The sequence below is a fragment of the Pseudorca crassidens genome, chromosome 13 (genome assembly GCF_039906515.1).
Source record: "Pseudorca crassidens isolate mPseCra1 chromosome 13, mPseCra1.hap1, whole genome shotgun sequence".
Classification (NCBI taxonomy): domain Eukaryota; kingdom Metazoa; phylum Chordata; class Mammalia; order Artiodactyla; family Delphinidae; genus Pseudorca; species Pseudorca crassidens.
In genome coordinates, this window is record NC_090308.1 from 14,680,837 (window position 1) to 14,698,229 (window position 17,393).

General features: G+C 43.9%; 1 protein-coding gene across 1 annotated transcript in view; it reads right to left on the reverse strand.

Moving 5' to 3' along the window:
• Window positions 1-16,659, reverse strand: part of AKAP12 (A-kinase anchoring protein 12) — a 101,933-nt gene extending 85,274 nt beyond the window's left edge. The window contains exons 1-2 of the mRNA XM_067701762.1: window positions 16,529-16,659; window positions 15,758-16,110 (exon numbers count right to left, since the gene is read on the reverse strand). Coding sequence (XP_067557863.1) covers window positions 15,758-15,931 — 174 coding nt within the window. The 5' untranslated portion in view covers window positions 15,932-16,110; window positions 16,529-16,659. The remainder of the gene's footprint in view (window positions 1-15,757; window positions 16,111-16,528) is intronic.
• Window positions 16,660-17,393: the final 734 nt, after the last annotated feature.

The window sequence follows — 17,393 nt, forward strand, 5'->3', positions numbered from 1 at the left end:
CAGATGGAGTGATACATCCTAAAATACCTAGAGAGGCAGAGAGTCCTGGGATCTGAGGAGGGTCTAGTGTGTCAGAAGTTATTAGGAGCCGTCTTCTCAGCATCACAGCCAAGGCCCATTTCACATTGCAGTGGTCTCATACCCAGCAGTCCCAGCCCGGGAGCTGACCAAACCGGGGGAGTGCGGGGAGGGGGGTACCCTCAAGAGCTAGTGAATCCTCCCAAATGTAAACTAGATAGCTAGTGGGAAGCAGCCGCATAGCACAGGGAGATCAGCTCGGTGCTTTGTGACCACCTAGAGGGGTGGGATAGGGAGGGTGGGAGGGAGAAGCAAGAGGGAGGAGATATGGGGATATATGCGTACACATAGCTGATTCACTTTGCTATACAGCAGAAGCTAACACACCATTGTAAAGCAATTATACTCCAATAAAGATGTTTAAAACAAGAACCTGCTGTATAAATAGATAAATAAATAAAATTCAAAACAAAACAACAAAAGAAGAGCTAATGAATCAGAAGCTCCATAAGTATTCACTTTGTTGGCTCCTTTTTTTTTTTTTTTTTTTTTACGGTACGCGGGGCCTCTCACTGTTGCGGCCTCTCCCGTTGCGGAGCACAGGCTCCAGATGTGCAGGCTCAGCGGCCATGGCTCACGGGCCCAGCCGCTCCGCGGCATGTGGGATCTTCCTGGGCCGGGGCACGAACCCGCGTCCCCTGCATCGGCAGGCGGACTCTCAACCACTGCGCCACCAGGGAAGCCCTGTTGGCTCCTTTTTTAAATGGGGATGCCACCACTTAGCTCATAGAAGTTATAAGTGACTGGTAAGGTAGGAAAAAGCATGTACACGTGCCCCCAAAACTGTCTGGTACCTGGTAGATACTCAACCCGACAAATGAGCTGACAGTCAGTGAGAGAAGGGACTATATTTTTTAATATTTCTACATGTACCTGACCCTTAAGGCTTTGGCATCAGTTCATCCCCTACAGCTTTCACCCATGTAATCAACCCAGAAACACACAGTAAAAAAACTGTGTGAGGAGCCTCGGACATGGGCAGAGCACACAAAACTGGCGCAGCCAGGCTCCTCTTCCACTCACAGAAAGTTCGTGCTTTGTTTGAGAATAAGCACAGAAAGTTACACTGAAGAAAAGGGTCAATGCGTGGGTATATTAAACATGTTTCTATATGAGCTAATTTTTAAAGTAAATGCAGTCTTACTAAATGTTTACTAAGAAGCAGGAATCATTACTTTATGCCTAGATTGAGTCACTCCCACTTAAAAATGGCCTAAAGCAATCTTACAAGAACAGCCCTACATTGATTTTTAGGTTTTCCAAAGGAGCGACTTACTTAAAAATTTAGCTTCGTTAACAATCCCAGAAAACAGTTATTTGCTTTGATTTGCTTTGATGAGACTCAAGGAAAAAAAGAAATCAGTGTGCGTCCCAGCTTCTTATCCAAAGCCAAAATAAGCCAGCTGGTCAGCTCATAGCAAAGGAATCAGAAGCTTTGGGGATTTTTTCCTTCTTCATGACCATAAAAAGCAACAAATGGGTGACATTTCCCTTTACTCTTATTTGCCAGAGGAAGAATTTGCAACTCCATTCAAGAAGGCTCTGCTTTGACCTTCCCCTGATCTTCGTTCAAGTTCACATACAGTTACAATACCTCCAGTATTCACTGCAGGAGCTGGAAAGGGTTTGAGGAACACAATAATTTACAGCATTTAACTCCACAGTAGTCCGATTGTCTTTGGCCCCAGAAAATCTGGTTAAGGGAAAGTTTCAGGACATGATGTGGCTTGTCCCAGGATGCTCAGCTCTACGTGCAATTAATTAAGTGCCATAGAAACTGAGTCAATAAAGTTATTGGACTCACTGCACAGCGAAAATGAAAACTAAACCTGATATGCAATTATCTGGATTATCTGAACAATGAAATAACTCCAAAGTATATTCAATTTCCAAATTTTTAATCATCCTTATTGTTGCTCCACACAACCCCCCAAAATACATCAGAAACTCTAAACGTAACTTAATGAGGATGTAAAAATATGAAATATTTCATCTCAGGATAATCTGAGGCATTTCCCAATAATGTACATTTAAAAGCTGGGCTATATTCCATATTTTTCCATTTTAATCTGAGAGTAAGAATCTCTCTACATATGGTTCATTTAAAAATTAGATATAAAAATGCTATCATTTTTATATGAAAGAAATGAAAATCCATCCTCCTTGCTCCCCTCCTCCAAAAGAGAACAAATTTCCTTAATATCTCAGAATTATTCTTTGTCTCAGATTCAAAACAGAAAGTTAAGTCCCCGCCTCCACCCTAACAGATGTAGATCCCAATTAATTATTGGCTTCACATTGCCAATTACAATAAATGTAGAAGTCACACTCTGGTATTCAAATTCTCCATGGCAGAGCCACAAGATACCTCTCCTGGCTTCTCAGTCACCACTCTCTAATTGTGCTCTCTTCACTAGCCTGGCATTCCCCAGTTGTATTTGGGTAAAGATGCATACTATATGTCTCCTTTGGGAGAAGCATAATCAATAATAACGTATTAAAGGTTCTGGGGGCTTCCCTGGTGGCGCAGTGGTTGGGAGTCCGCCTGCTGATGCAGGGGACGCGGGTTTGTGCCCCGGTCCGGGAGGATCCCACGTGCCGCGGAGCGGCTGGGCCCGTGGGCCGTGGCCGCTGGGCCTGCGCGTCCGGAGCCTGTGCTCCGCAGCGGGAGAGGCCACAGCAGTGAGAGGCCCGCGTACCGCAAAAAAAAAAAAAAAAAAAAAAAAAAAGGTTCTGGGACTTCCCTGGTGGTCCAGTGGTTAAGATTTTGCCTTCCAATGCAGGGGGTGTGGGTTCGATCCCTGGTCAGGGAGCTAAGATCCCACGTGCATCACGGCCAAAAAACTAAAACATAAAACAGAAGCAATATTGTAACAAATTCAATAAAGACTTTAAAAGTGGTCCACATCAAAAAAAAACTGTAAGAAAATAAAATTAAATATAATAAAGGTTCTGGGGGCTTCCCTGGTGGCGCAGGGGTTGAGAGTCTGCCTGCTGATGCAGGGGACATGGGTTCATGCCCCGGTCTGGGAAGATCCCACACGCCGCGGAGCGGCTGGGCCCATGAGCCATGGCCACTGAGCCTGCGCGTCTGGAGCCTGTGCTCCGCAACGGGAGAGGCCACAACAGTGAGAGGCCCGCGTACCGCAAAAATAAAATAATAAATAAATAAATAAACGTTCTGCAAAAGTCCTGCAATTAAAAACCAAAATCTTTAACCCAATTTTTCTTAGACTATTTTTCACTCAGTATTTGTCCCAACATGATGAGGTTCTCTCTTGCCTCCTTATTTCATTATTTATTTTTATTATTTTAAAAAATTACTTAGGCTGAATGGGGGCTAATAAGACATTGCTGGTTTACTCTATTATGCATCAGTAGATTCTGCTAAATGAAAACACACTTGAACCAGAGGACTTAATCACCCAGCTATTGGGATACCACTTCTGGGGGGATTTCAATAAACATAACTATCTCAGGAAGCCAAATTATTCTGAAGAAATGAGCCTCTAGCTTCCAACTCCAGGTTAGGATATTCTCTGGTTTCTTCTCTTCAGACAATTCTAGAATAGCAATATTTATTTACATTATGCTTTGGACAACACTACTGTGCATCAAAAAATTCTCATTTTATTCACCTGTGTTTAAAATGCCCAGTGACTAACTTAGAGCCATTTGGGTTCTAGAAACTTTCAATAAAGTTCTCAGATTTTAAAGAAAAAAAAAAATTACTTAATTATTTTCTTGCCTCCTTCTCTCAAGCATCGCCACTCTTCAGCAATTCACCATAAATTCCATTTCCTCTGTCTTAGTTCAGACTGCTATGACAAATTACCATAGACTGGACAGCCAAGACAACTAACATTTATTTCTCACAGTCCTGGAGATTGAAAGTCCAAGATGAAGGTGCAAGCTGATTTGGTTCTTAGTGAGAGTTCTCCTCCTGCTTTGGAGAGGGTATCTTTTAGCGGGTGGGGAGGGCAGCAAGCTCTCTGGTGTCTCCTCTTATAAGGGCACTAATTCCTTAATGAGGGTTCCACCCTCATGACTTAATTACCTCCCAAAGACTCCATCTCCTAATATCATCACACTGGGGATTAGAGTTTCAACATATGAATTTTGAGGGACACAAACACTCAGTCCATACCATCCTCCATGCCACCTTTCCTGCTACCCCAGTATGTGCTCTCTCTCTTGCCTTTGAACCCTGTCATGTTAGTGTCTCTTTGTCCAGCACTCAGCTACAATTCAGGGCAAGATATGGTTTCCACAGGGTTAAGTCCACAATAAACTGTGGGCACTATGGTCACACTTAGGTAGAGCAGACTCAGCTGGTTCCTGCAGCGCTTAATCTTGGCAGCAAAGAAATACCCCCAGTTCACTTAAAAGGTACTCTCTAATTTTCCTAAGTAAACTTACACATCATCTGCCTATTTACTATTTAAAAAAAATTTTTTTTTTTTTTTTTTTTTGCGGTACTTGGGCCTCTCACTGTTGTGGCCTCTTCCGTTGCGGAGCACAGGCTCCGGACGCGCAGGCTCAGCAGCCATGGCTCACGGGCCCAGCCACTCTGCGGCATGTGGGATCTTCCCGGACCAGGGCTCGAACCCGTGTCCCCTGCATTGGCAGGCAGATTCTTAACCACTGTGCCACAAGGAAAGCCCACATCTATGGTTTTCCAGTCACTAGTCTATAGCCCTAACTCTTTTTGGTGTTGGGAGTACAGGCGCATGTGGTGAATCTGTTACTTTTAGTTCAACCCTCCTAGAAACTAACAAGTTAATTTAGCCACCTAATTTGCCTAAGACTAAAGAACCCTGAGTACGGAGTTAGGGGGGACCCAGCAATCATAAGGACTGCTTGAGAAAAGTTCTCTGACAAATGTAAGGCTTTAAACCATGACCTACTTCCCTGAAGCAGAATGCATTCTTCGCATTCCTCCCTGTCCTGGAGGACTGTTTATCAGGCACAGTTCCAGAAGTGACTTGAAATCTCTGTCACTGTTGCAATTCTAGATAACATTGTAGGTTCTCTTAGCTCCATTTAGGACAAAAATCCTTTCAGCATTCAAAAGACCTTAGTGTGCCTTTAATTAATAACAAAAGAACAACCAATCTGCATTTTAATTGAAGTAAAACAAATTTCCTATATTGCAAACAAAACGGACAGATCTAACACTGCCATCACACTGAATTTAAAGGAAACTTAAACTCCTGAAGGTTTAAAAAAAAATCAGATATAAAATCAAATCAATTTGAGTTTTGCTCCCGGTACTGTCAAGAATTTTTTGTTTAAATTTTATACACTTTTGTCAGGATTGGAGAAAGGATCTTAATAATCAGGACTGATTTAGTAAACTTTAGTGGTGACATTTTCCACTGCTTTTCAGTAACTTACTTCATATAAAACAGAGCAGAACAAGAACAAAAATTTCCACTCAAATATTTAGATTAACATTATAGGAGTCAGGAACTCATGTCTAAATATTGGTTAAACGTGTCATTTCTGAAATAATTAAGAAAAATCCGTCATAGAGAGACTGTCTAATTTTTAGCAATTTCCTGTAGATTTCAATCCCTTCTCCACCTCCCCCATCCCACCCCAGTTGGTACTGCAGTGTATATCAATTGTAAATTCAACCACATCTAAGGTTGAAGTTTGCATAGCATTCAACGTTACTGGTGTGGAATAGACTGTTTTACATACATACCCAAGTGAAGGATAATTTCAAACAAAAGTTTCTTAAAAAGCATTATGCAAGCAGTTTGTTACCTTAGTGAAAAATTAACACCCAGAACTGAAAATGTAAAAAAAAGCTAACAACCATAACATACATCAACAATCTTGTTTTATGCATCACAACAATATGTATTTCAAAGAGTAAGGAAAACCATCAAGGACATGATGGAGCATGGCTTCAATAAGGGTGGTCAATATCTGAGCAAGGACAGAAAATTGATCATGAAGCAGACAAAAGCCAGAGCCTTATGTAATGGTTCAATTCAGTAAGAAATCATACGCTCAGACATGAAGAAAAATAGCAAACCATAAATCGTCCTCCGAACGACACACCAAAGGGCATACACTGGAGATGGAAAAAATTGCGAAGAAGAAGTATCTGCTTTGAAAGTGAAGATAAACCTTCCCCAAGCCACCTAGATTCTTTGCCTACAAATGGAAGAAATGCTAGTCAACCATCAGTCTCTTTCATTTTCAGGTGGACCCAGATGTGCTGGGGTAAACCAGTCACTGTTGCATGATGAAGCGGTGACCCAATGGCTGGTGGAGCCAGTGCCATCTGTCTTCTCCTCTATTAATATTCACTGTTGGTTCCACCTTCTCCCCAGCCGCCACTCTCAGCCCCTTCGGTGTCATCATCTCTTATCCTGTGATATTTAATCTTTCCCTGTGCCCCCGACTCTGCAAGCCTGGATTGCTCACAGTGCCAGTGATCTGGGCTCTGAGCACATCACTACTTAGAGAAACCCTATTGATCTCATGGATGCCCTCTGTCATTCCCTAGACTCTGCTGCAAACCTCTTCTTTACATTAAAAAAAAAAAAATCCCAAGCTGTTACTATCAAGTGATGTTCTCTCTTCTAAAGATACTATCGGTTTGAGCAGTTGTTTGGCACAGTTGGTTACACAGCAATAGACAACTGAAACCAACATCCTGAGGGGAACGTCCTTGTCTACTGGAGAAACTGAGGCACTCCGTATTCCAAGTCTTGAAACCTCAATTGTTTTTGGCTGCCCCCGTGCCGAGCCTACACCCTACACCCATCCCACTGCATGGGCTAATATCTGCCCCCCAAGCTCCTAGGGGTGTCCTCTCTGCCGAGTGTGAGAGGGTCTGCCTCTTTGCTTTGTTTTTTATCGGAAGTCTTCACTTCACTGGCTCTCTGCTGCCTGTGCAGCTCTTACCATGATTGGCTGCAATTCTATCGGCATCTTCCCATTATCCTCTTACAACATTCAGCTCTTTCATATGCCCTGTACCTCCTGGCCTCCCGACTAACGGTCTTTATCTGCCTGCAACACTTGCCAAGATCTTCTTTTCTTTGTACATCAGTTTTCTGGACAATTCACTGAATAGACACGTACCAACTAATGGCAATTCTTCTATTTGTCTACTCAACTTATTTGAATCTTTCTTATTGAATCTTTTCCTCTAGAGGGATCCTATACTTCAGCTAGATCCTGAGGTGCTCAAGGATAATGCTGTGTGTAATTTACCTCAGGAAGCATCTAGACCAGGGCCTTTCATAGGCTAAGTGGTTAGGAAATACTTGAGTGACTATTTTTAATGCATAACGTTATCACATGCCAGGAAAATAAATTCACTTCTGAAGACAGCACAGGCTCCCCACTTTTTTATATTTATGTGTGTATAAACTTACGATAGCCACAAGACAGAGGTGAGCCCAGAGATGTAGGATATAAAAGTATTTTAAACCAAGGGTCTGCCATTAGAATCAATTACATTTTTAGCCACTCTCTTAATGCTTTTAACTACGTGTACAAATAAAGAGTAGGAAAAACTTTTTAAGTAAAAAGAAATCAATAAACATATATGCATACGGAAACTCGAGTTTTAACCGGAGAGACTATTTAGTCAATGGTACTGGAACAGGCAACCAGTATGGAAAATGAATTAAATTTCTCCCTCTAGACAGAAAATAATACATTTTAGTGCACTGGGAACACTTTAACCTTCTTTTTAGCACCGAGCTCTTGGATTTCTCTCTTCTTCAATCCCCAGTTCCTGGAGTACAGGAGCCAGTAAAGAAATGTGAATGAAATCAAGTGGTGGGGAAAGCCACACAGCCCTCTTCCTCTTTTTTTTTTTAATTAAAAAAAATTTTTTTTAGACAGCCCCCTCTTCTGACCTTCAGCAACTTGGTTAGGTGTTAAGATTTCTTCACGGATTTTCGGACCAGCCAAAGGCCATAAACTAAGCCATCAGCTACTGTCTACTTACCCAACACAAGTGACGTTTTAAATTGATAAATGAGGGTTGAGGATTAAGGTTGAGGATTAAGGTTGAGGATTAAGAGGCAATCAGGTGGGAACGAAAAGTGAACTTTGACAAGTAGCTCCTGGCTCAGAAACGATGAGAGCATTTGATTCCACACCTATTTACCCTGAAGAGCACATTCCATTAAGAAAAAGCCTCTACTAGCTGCACACTTGGTTTCAAGACAGTAGAATAGAGACTACTCTGGTGGCGCAGTGGTTAAGAATCCGCCTGCCAATGCAGGGGACATGGGTTCGAGTCCTGGTCCGGGAAGATCCCACATGCCGCGGAGCAACTACACCCATGCGCCACAACTACTGAGCCCGTGAGCCACAGCTACTGAAGCCCTCGCACCTAGAGCCCGTGCTCCGCAACAAGAGAAGCCACCGCAGTGAGAAGCCGGCGCACCAGAATGAAGAGTAGCCCCTGCTCTCCTCAACTAGAGAAAGCCCACGTGCAGCAACGAAGAGCCAGTGTAGCCAAAAAAAAAAAAAAAAGGCAGTAGAATAAAGGAGGGAAATTATGTAGGAAATGTTTCCGTTTATTTTCTCCTCTGTTGTGAGAAGGGGAAACACCTAATTCTTCTAGCATCATCTGAAACCCTCCCTCCCACCCACACAAGCACCAATGTCAATCAGTCTGTGCTGCTGTTACCTCTGAATGCCTCGCCCAAGTCTACACCCCAAACCGCTTCCTCCAGGCAATAGTGGCCTAACTAGGCAAATTAGGATCCCTGATGAGCATCAAGGCTACAGAATCTCAGACGCTGGGGTGGCCTGGGATTCTGACTGAATAATCTAGAAGGGGGCCCAGTGGTGTCTTTAAAAAGCTCCCCAGGTGACTCAACTGCACAACCAGGTTTGGGAACCACAGAAAATCTAATCTCTCCAAACTCCACAATTTGCAATGTCTGCATATGACGGACAGAAGATCTGCCAATGATTTATAGTTACCTCCCCTTCTTAAAAGTTGGCTTACCTCATTTACATAACATCATGAAGAAACTGTAGGGAAGATGAAAACCTTTGAACTTGAATGAATACTTGTATTAAGAGAAGCCTAACAGTGTCTGGGAAAGACCCTGCAGTTTCCAGTGCTTTGAACACCTACGTTTTCCTGGGAAAACACATTTATTCCAGTTAACAGAGCCAGGCTGTCATTTGTTATGAGAACTGAGAACAGCACCCAGGGGAGGGGACTACTGTTTTCCCAGGAGGTGGATTTCTGCCCACAATCCCTGATTCCAACATTTCATGGATCAGATGTATGAAGAAATTTCTGGCAACTGGATGATTTTAGATTGTTCCCAGAGGAGAAATTTTTAAACTGATAGCTAAAGAAGTAGGTCATTGCAAAGTCAATCCAAGCAAATAAAATTAAAGACAGTTTGCTAATTTGGGAAGGAAAGGGAAAAATACCTCAGCCCCCTTTTTACTCTAAACTTGCTTTTCCCCAATTTTGATTAATGTCTGGAGGGGAAAAAGTCTTTTAAAGTTAACTAACAATAAAATAAACTATACCCTTTAATGCTCTAAAAGCCAGTCCAGTCCCTGATGGAGTGGTGCACAGAAAAAAAGCATATGGTCAATATACCTGACAGGGCACCCAACTTCATAATTAAAAATGCATCGAGGAAACTGAGGTGCCAACTGAGGTACAGATTGGCAAATACTAGAAAAATCTTCTATCCACTGAGGCAAGGGCAAGGGAAAGTGAGCGCTGCTCTCCACAGAGTAGGGATACAAAGTGGATGAATCTCTTTGGAAAGTAAATTTAGCAAGGACTATCAAAATTTTAAATGCATGTAAATCCTGTGATCCAGCAATTCCACTTCCAGAAATATATCCTAGAGATACATTCGCACACATACAAAGATGTCTGAACTAGGATATTCCCTGTGCCAATTTAATATAACAAAAGACTAGGAAAACCTAAATATAAACACAGGGGGATTGCTTAAATCATTATGGTACTTCAATCCATAAATGAGAAATTTATGTAGCCAATAAGAATGAGGGTAGATCTTTATGTCCTGATATGAAAAGATATCCAAACTCTAAAGTTTCAGAATATATGTTATGATCTTATTTGTTGAAAGCAAAAGATAGAGCTATTCTTATCTATATACTTGCACACGTATAAAGGTTTTAAAAGAATATGCTAGAAACAACCAACATTGATTTCAAACTATTGTTAACAGTGAGTACTTTAAGGGGTGGGGAGGAACACGAGGCTTTCCCTTTTTACCATACTCTACAAATTAAGGTTCTCAACCATTAACATTTTTAGAAAAATAAACATTAAATGAATCCTGTTTGCTATGACTTTAAATAAAAATCATTTTAATAAGAGTAAGCAAGTGCTTTTGATTATCCTTTTATAAAGCCTTTATTATTCAAGAATGATGATGTCAGGTCTACAGTCAGGTTTAAATAAGTAAACTTAATTATTCACGATAAGAAATAAAAATGTATATATAATCAAAATTATTACAGATTAATATCTTCACCTTAATCCTTTTATTAGATGTACTAACAAGTAAGAACATAGGTATAAAACCCATACCCATTCTCTAATAAGGTGCTAACTTACAGGAAAATAGCCCCAAATCTAAACAGACAAGACAAATAATTATAATTATAGATTTTTAAAGAATTTATTGAAAATAAGCTTGCTGGGCTTCCCTGGTGGCGCAGTGGTTAAGAACCCACCTGTCAATGCAAGGGACAGGGGTTCGAGCCCTGGTCCGGCAAGATACCACATACTGCGGAGCAACTAAGCCCGAGCGCCACAACTATGGAGCCTGCGCTCTAGAGCCCGCGAGCCACAACTACTGAGCCCGCATGGCACAACTACTGAAGCCCGCGCACCTAGAGCCCGTGCTCCGCAACAAGAGAAGCCACTGCAATGAGAAGCCCGCGCACCACAACGAAGAGTAGCCCCCGCCCACCCACCCGCGTGCAGCAACGAAGACCCAATGCAGACAAAAATAAATGTAAATAGAATAAATTTTTAAAAAAGGAAAGTAAGCTCGCCTATTTACAAGACATAATGCATCTCCCTCCCAAACCCAGCTTTTTCCATATATTTCTATTGTATTATTTTAAAATGAAACTTCTTCTAAATTATAATTTTTTAGGTTATAAGAGAACTAAGAATTGGCTTCAAGAAGTTTTAGTTTTATATATATATATATATATATATTTTTTATTTTTATTTATTTATTTTTTTGCGGTATGCCGGCCTCTCACTGTTGTAGCCTCTCCCGTTGCGGAGCACAGGCTCAGCGGCCATGGCTCACGGGCCCAGCCACTCCGCAGCATGTGGTGTCTTCCCGGACCGGGACACGAACCCGTGTCCCTTGCATCGGCAGGTGGACTCTCAACCACTGCGCCACCAGGGAAGCCCTTAGTTTTACATTTTTCATGTGATAAAAGTACTGATATATTTTTCTCACAACGCTAAGTGCTGTAAATTCTAATTTCTCACTTCATGAATGACTACAGCAGTAAAAATTATAGAGGCCAAGGACGAGCACCATTTAGCTGGATTTTCTTTTCATTGGCATTCCTGTAACACTGAACAGGTGTTAAAACTGGTAAAGAAAAAGAAACCATTTCTTAGTGCCTTTTATTTTATTTTTCTTTCATTTAAAAAAACCCATTTATTTATTTATTTGGCTGTGTAGGGTCTTAGTTGCAGTGTGTGGGCTTAGTTGCCCTGCGGCATGTGGGATCTTAGTTCTCCAACCAGGGATCGAACTCGCGTCCCCTGCATTGGAAGGTGGATTCTTGACCACTGGACCACCAGGGAAGTCCCCTTTGTACCTTTTAAAACAAAACATTTTATTTCCATTTTATTAATTATCCTGTAAGATACCAAGCTGGAATCATCCTTTTGATGTAGTTTAAAGCTATCCCGGCACAGAGATTAGTCAAGGCACAGCAAATTCAAAGAGGACGCATGTTTGGGGCCTTTTCCTCACCAAGGGAAGTATTTTAAGTGGAAATCTTCACTGATCTCACAAATCTAAGAGCTTGAAAGGCTATAATGGATTAAAGGAAGGCACTGCAGTCCCCACAGGCTATCGGTACCCTAAACGACCATCTCCACACCCACAGCTCCAATTTCTAGACTGTGTTCTAATCAGAAAGTAGTACCTCTTGTAATCTGAGGGAAAGCCATATGAATACAGGTAGTCACACACAAAAAAACCCACTCTGTTAACATATAATTCTCTCGAAATCATCTTAAATTCTGGCCCTTCTAGTGTAAAACTGGTGGCAATCACATTACAGCCATCTCCATTCCTATTTTGTAAACACAGGGTAAAAGGGAAACGGCACATACCTTGTGTTGGGAGAGGAATTATGAAATGCAGCTGGCCAAATCAATTGTCTGTTTTAATGCACAAAAGGTAAGGGCGTCCTCAACTTTATTCATCGGGACGGTGGACGCTTCTATATGAATACATCTGTTTGAGTCACAGCTCTTATAACCAAATGGAATCACAGCTTGAAAGACTGACAAGGGTCCCAGTCTCCCCACCTGCCAGGGACCTAGGCCTCACACTGCTGCAACTGAGAACTGTTCCATTTCTAGCTCTGAGTCACTGAACAGAAAAGACAGAAAGGCTAATTTAGAGGATTGGGATTGTTCAGATTTAGCCTGAAGCTTGGCTCCAGAAATCAAGATTTGCCAGAGATAGGGAAGTTTGTCACTGGCCACCCCACCCTACACTGCTACCTGAGTGAAAACAGGCTTTTCAGCTTTTAAAAGCAGATGACTTCAAATGTTTAAAAGCAGATGACTGAGGAATACCACGAGGCTTTACTTACCACCTGTGTTCAGGTGCTCTAATCTTCCTGCACCCTGCAGTGGCCAAAATGGCAAACTCTCAAAATTAAACCTGGAAAATAACTGATCAAGCCATTTCCCTTCAGAATTAACATACAAAGATTGTAAAAGATTGACTGGAAGATAAGACTCCTTCCATTTCCTTTAAAATACATCACAGATAAAACCAGGACTTGTCTCAGTGCATCTAAACTGTGAGGCTTCAGTAATCAAGTTTTACCAAGGGGGGAAAAAAAATCTAACAGCCTTTAATTAATGATCAGCATTCTACTGGGGGGAGGAGGGAAGCATTAGTCTAAACCTCCCCAAATGTCCACAGACCCAATCAAAAAAGCTCAAGATGTAATTCATCACTAATCCAATGTATGAAGTGGTCTCCTCTGAGTAACCTGCATTTATAATGCATTTGTCTATCTGAGATTAAAGGCAATTTGAAATTGCAACGGTAAAAAGCCCTTCTAAAGAAACAGAAATCAGAGTCCCCAAATCTTAGTTTCTTGCTAGATATTCACCTGGTCTGTGAATAACCAGACTCACTTTGACTTAGTCACTATCTGATAAGTGACACAGATCATGATGATGAGAAAGTCAAAGAACAAGTAGATGGGCCAAGGTGTTCCCCAACTTGACCGTCTGCGATCAAAATCAGGGAGCCAGCCTCATCCTCCCGGCCAGCCACACATGTCACACATGGGGCAACACCTGTTATGAGCCAAACCAGATATGGTCCCTGCCCTTGTGGAGCATTCAGAACAGCCAGAAGAACACAAGTCACTAAACCCACAAATATGGAAACTGCTGGAAAGAAGGGTCCGTGGTGCTGTCGGAACCTAGAATGGCAGATGAGATTACTCAGAGGTCAAGAACTGGGGCTGAACTGGGGCAAGGAGGGGAGGCAAAAGCTATGTGCGGAATCGTTCTTAATTAGACCATCCTTGTGAAAAGACTTAGGTCTTCAAAACCTGAGAAATAAATGTTGCTAGTTGAAATGAAAAACTACATACTTTCTAAGGATACATGTAAGTTTATTGATTTGTCTCCAAATTGATAACTGGGCCGTGGGCCAAAAAGTTCAATGATATTCCGGATGTCATTTAGGTAATTTTTTAAAGGAGGTCATCTGGCTGTTTCAAGATGGTGGTGACTAAGAAAAAGGGAGGATAAGGTTATGGAAGAAAGATAAAGAGAACAGAAAGGAGGGAATATTTTAAATGAACACACTGAAGTTATTGGGAAGGGAATCAGTACCATATCTCAGGGTGAACTGTTGATAAGACCTGAAGGACTGGTAAAAGCCAGGGAAAAAGATGTTCCCCAACTGCAAGCTTTTAGCAACGACACCTTAAAACTGCTTTCATTACTGGACTCTAAATACTGGTTATACAGCCATTTTGACAGTAGTCGGCATCAAAAAGTGATGTACAGTAAATATTAAAACCTAACTGAGATCTCAAAAGGATAGTACATTTCTTAGGCATCTCAGAAAATCTAGGCATTCCAGGCACAGTTGGTACCGGTGAGCACCTACAGCTCTAGTACAAGTAGTTATGTTAACGACTAGAGGTAATCTAGTCAAGAGCGGTCTCTCAGCCCAAACTAAACTAAGACAGCTAAAAGGTCAAGGCGATTAGGTCATATAATTCTGTGATTTTTACCTAGATTTCAGGGTTGTTTTTTTCCCCCCCGCACTGTAAACATCTATACTTCCTGAGATAACTCCTAAAGGTCCTCATGTACTCCGTATACCCTCAAATTTGACACAACGGGTTTTCTTTTTTCCTTTTAAGTATTAAATGTGGTTATCCACATCTTCTATAAAAATATCACAAAAAGGGTTGGGTGAAGCCTGCCTAAGGAACATAGATGCTGGAAAATAGATCTAAAAGACAACGATCTGAACAAGTCACAATCTTGGCGACTGTAGTCGCCAAGAAGAAATATTTCAGCCTTGAAGACTACGACTATAAAATGCAAAATGTCTAGGAGGTTCAGCACTGCCTCCAGAGACCAGAATAGAGGGAATGCTGGCTTACGCCTCTGACCGCATTTGAGAACTTCTAACTACTCCTCCAGTATTTGTTTATCCAACTGAGTGCAATGAACTGAGCAAAAAGGAGGACGCCGCCGTGTTTGCGAAACCTGTCATTCCTTTTGGAAATGCAGCGTCGGCTCAGATTTTCTTTGGCTCCGAGCGAGCTACACCCCAGGCATTCTCTGCATCAGGAAGGCGGTGTCTGCTCGAGCCGCTGCCGCAGGAGGACTGGGTACCAAACCCGGGTCGCTCCAGACACAGCTGATATCACGGACGGTGCGCTGCGGGGAACCCATGGGTGGAGGGCTCGCCAGGCTGCAACACACGTCAGGGCCCAACAGCGGACTTTCCGCTTGGGGAGATAGCGGGGCGGAGGCTCGACACGCTCGGCTCGGGGGTCAGTTCTCCGCGGACTCCCCCAAGCAGCTCGCCGGTATCGGGCTGGGTCGCTCCCACCGGAAGAGCGTGGAGAAAGGCTCAGTTAGCGGCGGGCAGCCGGCGGGTTTTATTACTGCGGATGGCGCAGTCGCCACCCCTGGAGACCCACTACAAAGATGCAAGCCCCTCGCCGCGCTCGCCGCTGCTGTGGTCCCGCCCCGGCGCTAAAGACCCTGAAAAGCCTAGAAAGAGGGATTCATGCTCCCGAGTTTGCAGATGGGCTGGACCGGCCGGGAAGTTATCGCAGGCGGAGATCAAGGGACCCCACACACACACACCCACACACACACCCCACCCTCCGCCACCCCGGGGCAGGTGGCTCCGCGCGCCGGTACCTTGGTGGCGGGGTCCGCAGCGGCGATGGTCGCGTCCGCCGACGATCCGGGCGCCGCCTCCGCCGCAGAGCCTCCGCCGCTGGGCTCGGGCTCGGGCTCGGGCTCGGCCGGCGTCGCGCTCCCCGCCTCCGGCTGCTCCGGGCTCCTCTGTTCGGTGGAGCTCCCGGCGCCCATGGCTTGTCTGCGGTTCTCCCGCGTCCAGCAGCCGGGTTACGCCTTCCCCAAATAGCAGGGACGGGGAGAAGAGCCAGGAGCCGTGCGCCCGCGAGGTCTCAGGAGCGCCTTCCTCTCCCGTCGTCCTCCTCCGAACCCGCCCAGACAGCGAATGAAGGAGACGCGCTCGCTGCAAACTCCTTAAAAGAAAAAAAAAAAAAAAAAAAAAGCCACCTCTTTGCCTCCTCCTCCTCCCCCTTGTTTTTCCCTCGCTTCATCACATGAGCACAGCCCCAGACACGCCTTGCAGCAGCATCTCCTGCTAGGCTGCTAGGACCCGAGGAGCGGCCAGAGCCTCGAGCCAAGGGCCAGGCGAGCCGCCCACCCCGACCCCTAGGACCCCTCCCGTTCCTGTACGGGGACAGGAGCTGGGGGACCACCACCCAGGGCTGCCTCCACGAAGGGGAGGGGAGGGCGAGAAAGAGGGCAGGGCAGAAAGCCCCCCGAGGAGATCGGATTCGCTGGGGTTTATTAAATGATTGATGACCCGAGGCAGGGCTTCTGCTGCAGCCCACTTTCAGCTGGCCCAGAGGCGAGCCCAGATCCCCGTTTGCTTACCTTCAGAGTGTTTGCTTCCTCCCCATTAGCAGGAGAAAGGCAAGCGCTCCTGGGCTCCTGCGGAGTCTGACCATATTAGGACATCTCACGTGGCAGGAGCCGGGAACCGAGAGGTTAATGCAGTCAGACCACGGATGAGGTGGCCCAGGCAGCCCCACGCTCTCCTATCACCCGGAACAAGTGATATCAGGCGATGCCGTGGGCAACACCGGCTGCCCTCATTCCCCGGGGAATCTGGGGAATGGAGCCTGTTACTGGAAATGTGCCTGTCCTTAAGGGCCTGATGCTGGAGGTCCAGGCCACCTCTCCCTCACGCCACCGCTGAAACAGGATGACATGGATCTGCTCGTCGTTTGCTGTCAGTATTTCTCCATAGATAAGGGCTTTCAATAATAACGCCTAAGTGGCTTGCATTCTGTCCCTTCATACTCTTGAATATAATACTTGTCATATGAACATAGCAGGCAGTCACTATATATTCGAACTAAATTAAAGTGTTAGCTGAATTATCTGGACGTAAGCATGAAGGTAGTGGGGCTGAAAGAAAAATTATCCCAGTTTTAACCGACAACTAAGCGCCTTAGTTTTCACAAACAGAAGCTCATTAAAAATGAAGAAACTTTTGGAATATTGCCACTAGATGCCAGATAAATATCCCATACCCAGATTTAGGACAATCTAGTAGAGAACTGATGTAAACAATAGTTCAGCACCAGGATATTTGTGCCCAACTAATTGCATGTAGTAAAAGGGCTCCTTGGGAACCATAGCTTAGTTATCCAGCATAAAATTTTTCTGAATTTATCATTTTTATTTGAAAGGAGTACAGAACGGCCACCTTCTCTGGAATCTATCCCTTAAGAAG